We start from the raw sequence: 5,348 nt of genomic DNA on the forward strand, positions 1-5,348 counted from the left end.
GAATGCCATCCGTTTGCCCATTTCTCCAACTACCTTCCCTCTTCCTAATTTCCTTCTCTAATAGTTTATACCCAGCCATGTTATAAACTTACTTGTTCCTGATGTACAGTAATATAAAGATTGAATAGTATTTCTGCTTGACTGCAAAGCACCGGACCAGTGCCTACTGATTTCGTACTGATGTACCTATCCAACTGACTGGATACTCTGAAACAAACTGCAGCATGAATAAAGTCAAACACTGTCACACCAGAAGAGACTGCAACTGTGCAGATACCTATCGTGGTGGCATTTGGTTTCCACAAAGGGCTGTCCCTGCTTCCATAGTGTGTGGTGCTACACCTCAGTCTGGCCTTGTCTCCAGTGTCTTGGCTCAATCATGATGAGAGCCGATTATGCCTGAATCTTCAACACTGCCATCAAGCCTTGATTCTCTGATCCAGTAAAGAATTTAGAAAAGGAGAAGGACTATGGATTATCATGTGATCTAAAGGGTTTCTTAACATTCCCTTCCTACTTGTAAGGATGATAAAGGATCCCTTGGAAACACAAAGGAAAAGATAATTATTGGTTCTGTTCCTTGATGAAATGAAAGTCAAAATCTGCTGACTGAAAAGTAAATGGGAAGAAAGAAAAACCTGGGCTTTCTATTAAAAGCAGAGTTCTTCCTATTTTTTTCAAATCCATATAATATGTCAGCATCTTTTTTCAAATAACTTCAATAAAAATTATGGGTGGAAATTTTAGAAAATCAAGTGTCTTAAATGCTTCCAAGAAAATATGTTTGTTCTTCCAATGAGGTTTTCACTTTCAGGATTTGGTTTCCCATCATGTCAACTTCTGATTGCTCTATTTATGCTACTGTATAAATAGAAATAAACATCAATGGGCACAGAAAACCGAACTTATCTGACTGAATTTATTTTGCTGGGCCTTTCTTCAGATTGGCAGATCCAGATCCTACTGTTTGTGGTGTTTCTCATCATCTACCTACTAACTCTGTTTGGGAATCTTATCATCATAGTGCTAATTCATATTGACTCTCGACTTCATACACCAATGTACTTCTTCCTTAAAAACCTGTCATTTACTGATCTCTGCTTCTCTACAACGATCATCCCCCAGATGTTATTCCATTTGCTGGTAATAAGAAAGACCATTTCCTTTGCTGGATGTTCAATTCAGATGATTTTTTTCCTAGTAGCTGGGTGTACAGAAAGTTCCCTCCTAGCAGTGATGTCCTATGATCGCTATGTGGCTGTCTGCAAGCCCCTTCACTACTCCACCCTCATGACCCAGAAGGTGTGTGTACAGCTGACCATAGGGTCCTGGGCCACTGGAATATTTGTGTCTCTAGTAGACACATCATTTACTTTATGTCTCTCATACCATGGGCAGAACATAATTAATCATTATTTTTGTGAACCTCCTGCACTCTTGAAGTTGGCTTCAGAAGAAACCTACAGAGCTGAGATGGCCATCTTTGCCATGGGTGTAGTAATTCTCCTTGGTCCTGTCTCCCTCATCCTTTTCTCCTATTGGAATATTATCTCTACTGTGATTCAGATACAGTCAGGTGAGGGGAGGCTCAAGGTCTTTTCTACCTGTGGTTCTCATCTCATCGTTGTTGTCTTCTTCTATGGCTCAACAATATTTACCTACATGCGTCCAAATTCCAAGAAAATAAATGAAGGGGATAAGGTGATCTCTGTGTTCTATTCAGTCATAACATCCATGATGAACCCATTCATTTATAGCCTGAGAAACAAGGATGTGAAGAAGGCATTTAGGAAAGTATTTGGAAGATAGGCCTTCTCAGAGGCAACAATCTTTATATAGATATACTACTGTGGGAATGAAGACATTCCAAACCATTTCAACATTTTTAATAGCTTTTTCTCTGAACTATCTATAGGCTGATACATCAATAAGGGCCATATATGTACTTTTGTACCTAGGATGTTTTCAAGTTTATAAAGCTGCATCTTGCTCAAGCTTCTTCTCTGTGATTATAGCTTGTTTACCTCATAGCAGCATTTTTGCTATTATATTACATATTATAATATAAGTTATATGTTAATATAAGTCTTTTTATATATCAAACAGGATCTTCATTTATACTCCATTACTGGTTCACTAATCCATTTTTGCCCAGAGATAGTACCTTTTGGTTCTAAGCTCCATAGCCTCTTATCAGCCTCATCCCACACTAACATCATCTACAGCCATGGACAGATCTTAGAATCCTGTCAATATGCTAGACTCTGCAATTTCCTGTGAGAAAAATATCAAAATTGTTTTACCTTAAAGCTCTGAAATAGAACCCTGTTTTTGTTTTGTTTTGTGGGAGGGATATGTTGGTTTGCTGCAGATTCTCAAAATACTGCTGTAGTCAATTCAATTATATATGGAGGAGCTACAGGCCTAGACAATAATGTCTGAGATCTCATATTCCAACAAACATCTTTCATATATCACACACTCCTTCCCTTCAAGGACAATTGCTGGGTTGAAGGAACTAGAATTAAGAAGCAATGTGTCTACATCAGAAATGTCTGTGACACCAATATACCACAACTGTCCCTCAGACATGCTCTTCCCTCTTCTGCAGGTTTCATTGTGCCAGTACCCATTAAGTTATCCTTTTGGGGATGTGGAAAAGGATGGCTGACATATTAGAAGCTATCCCAGAAGATGTAGATTGTTCTGTGGGATTAAATGGCTCCTTTAGCCTTTTTTTTATAATAAATTTATTTTTTATTGGTGTTCAATTTGCCAACATACAGAATAACACCCAGTGCTCATCCCGTCAAGTGCCCCCCTCAGTGCCCATCACCCATTCACCCCCACCCTCTGCCCTCCTCCCCTTCCACCACCCCTACTTCGTTTCCCAGAGTTAGGAGTCTTCATGTTCTGTCTCCCTTTCTGATATTTCCTACCCTTTCCTTCTCCCTTCCCTTCTATTCCCTTTCACTATTATTTATATTCCCCAAATGAATGAAACCATATAATGTTTGTCCTTCTCCGATTGACTTATTTCACTCAGCATAATACCTTTAGCCTTTTTTTAAAACAACTATTACAACCTCTTATAGCAGAAGGACCACTGGTGATACTTGTAGCTATTCACTGATGTTCAGCATGCACACTGCCCCTCCCTTGGAAGAAAATCCACTATTGTCCTCTACTCTCAGCTAAAGCTCTAACTGCAGGTATTAAGTAAAATTGACCCAATACTTCACTGGCATGTGGAAACACTACCAATTTTCATCCCTGATTGCAGGGCCTGTGAGCCATATCTCACAGAAAAAACATATCTGGCGACCACCAAGTTCTGCCCATTTCTCCTTCATGATTGTCTATTTTTCCCAGCAGAAATCCTATGACATAAACATATACCATTACTTTGTACTTCATTTCCCAGACTTACAAATATCCTCTGACTGTCCCACACCATCTGCCATGGAGTTGTTAGTAGGGATTCTTGTCATATGGAAAACAGTGCTGTTAACCACAGCCAAACTCTTTTTTCACACAATGGGAAGAATATGGAAAATTGTATCTTTTACCAGGAGCAATTTCAACATGGAGTTCTGCTCTCACTTCACGACCATCTATAGACAAAGTAATTATGGATGAAAAATGGCAGATCCAGAGGAAATGAGAAGACTTTGATGAAAATCAAGCTTGCCACATTGAAGTCTGGCTGCTCCAGGTTCAATGTCCATGGTCTGTCTTGAGTATCTAATGCTGTTCACTCCATGTCATGACATTCTTGCTGAATTGAATGCATTGTGTGCAGAATGATTCTGCATGGGAGAATAAATGTGTGCAATAATAGATTCACTAGGCCTGCATGAGTTATTTCAGTGCGTACTAGCATGATCATATATAAGGAAACAAAAACTGGTCTTGCACTACAGAGTCTTTGAGAAGTTATGTTATAAATAATAGCATTTGCTTTTTTTAAAAAAGATTTATTTATTTGTTTATGATAGACAGAGAGGCAGAGACACAGGAGGAAGGAGAAGCAGGCTCCATCCCGGGAGCCCGATGTGGGACTCGATCCCTGGACTCCAGGACTGCGCCCTCAGCCAAAGGCAGGTGCTAAGCCACTGAGCCACCCAGGGATACCCAGCATTTGCTTTTTTAAATTGAAGTATAGGTGAAGTATAATATTATATTAGTTTCAGGTGTACAACATAGTGATTTGATATTTACATACATTAATAATGCTCACCACAATAAATGTAGCTATCATGTGCCACCTGACAAAGTTATTATGTTGTAGACTATATTTCTTATGCTGTACTTTACATATTGTGGCTTTTTTATTTTATAACTTAATGTTTGTACCTCTTAATCCCTTTCATCTGGCAATCACCATTTTGTTCTCTGTATTTATGAGTCTGTTTCTTCTGTCTTATTTTGTTTATTTGTTTTGTTTTGTTTTTATTTTTTTATTGGAGTTCAATTTGCCAACGTATAGCATAACACCCAGTGCTCATCCTGCCAAGTGCCCCCCTCAGTGCCCATCACCCAGTCACCCCAACCCCCTGCGCACCTCCTCTTCTACTACCCCTTGTTCATTTCCCAGAGTTAGGAGTCTCTCATGTTTGGTCACACTCACTGATATTTTCACTCATTTTCTCTCCTTTGCCTTTATTCCCTTTCACTAATTTTTATACTCCCCAAATGAATGAGACCATATAATGTTTGTCCTTTTCTGATTGACTTATTTCACTCAGCATAATACCCTCCAGGTCCATCCACATCAAAGCAAATGGTGGGTATTTGTCATTTCTAATGGCTGAGCACCCCGATATTTATAGTAGTTATGTCCTCAATAGCCAAACTGTGGAAGGAGCCTCGGTGTCCATCAAAAGATGAATGGATAAAGAAGATGTGGTATATGTATACAATGGAATATTTTTTTTGTTTCTTAAATTCCACATATAAGGGAAATCATATGGTATTTGTCTTTTTCTGTCTAACTAATTTTAGTTAGTGTAATATACTCTAAGTCCATCCATGTTATAGCAAATGGCAAGACTCTGTCCTTGTTTATGGCTGAGTAATATTCTATTATATATATACACTACATCTTCTTTATCAATTAATCTACTGATGGACAGTTAGGTTGCTTCCATATCATGGCTATTGTAAATAACGCTACAATGAACATAGGGGGTGCATATACCTTTTCAAATTAGTGTTTCCATTTTCTTCATTTAACTACCCAGAAATGGAATTAAATGACATCTACTTTTAGTATGCTGTTGCTTCATACCATTCAAAAGCTCACTTTACTACTTCCTCTTTACTTGCCATTAAATAAAAGGGGGATT

General features: G+C 38.5%; 1 protein-coding gene across 1 annotated transcript; it reads left to right on the top strand.

Moving 5' to 3' along the window:
* The first annotated feature begins 885 nt into the window (after positions 1-885).
* On the top strand, positions 886-1,809 carry LOC140615428 (olfactory receptor 2D3-like). Its single transcript, XM_072795286.1, has one exon. It carries the CDS (start codon positions 886-888, stop codon positions 1,807-1,809), a length of 924 nt encoding a protein of 307 aa, XP_072651387.1.
* The last annotated feature ends 3,539 nt before the right edge of the window (positions 1,810-5,348 follow it).

This window comes from Canis lupus, chromosome 23 (genome assembly GCF_048164855.1).
Source record: "Canis lupus baileyi chromosome 23, mCanLup2.hap1, whole genome shotgun sequence".
NCBI classification, from domain to species: Eukaryota; Metazoa; Chordata; class Mammalia; order Carnivora; family Canidae; genus Canis; species Canis lupus.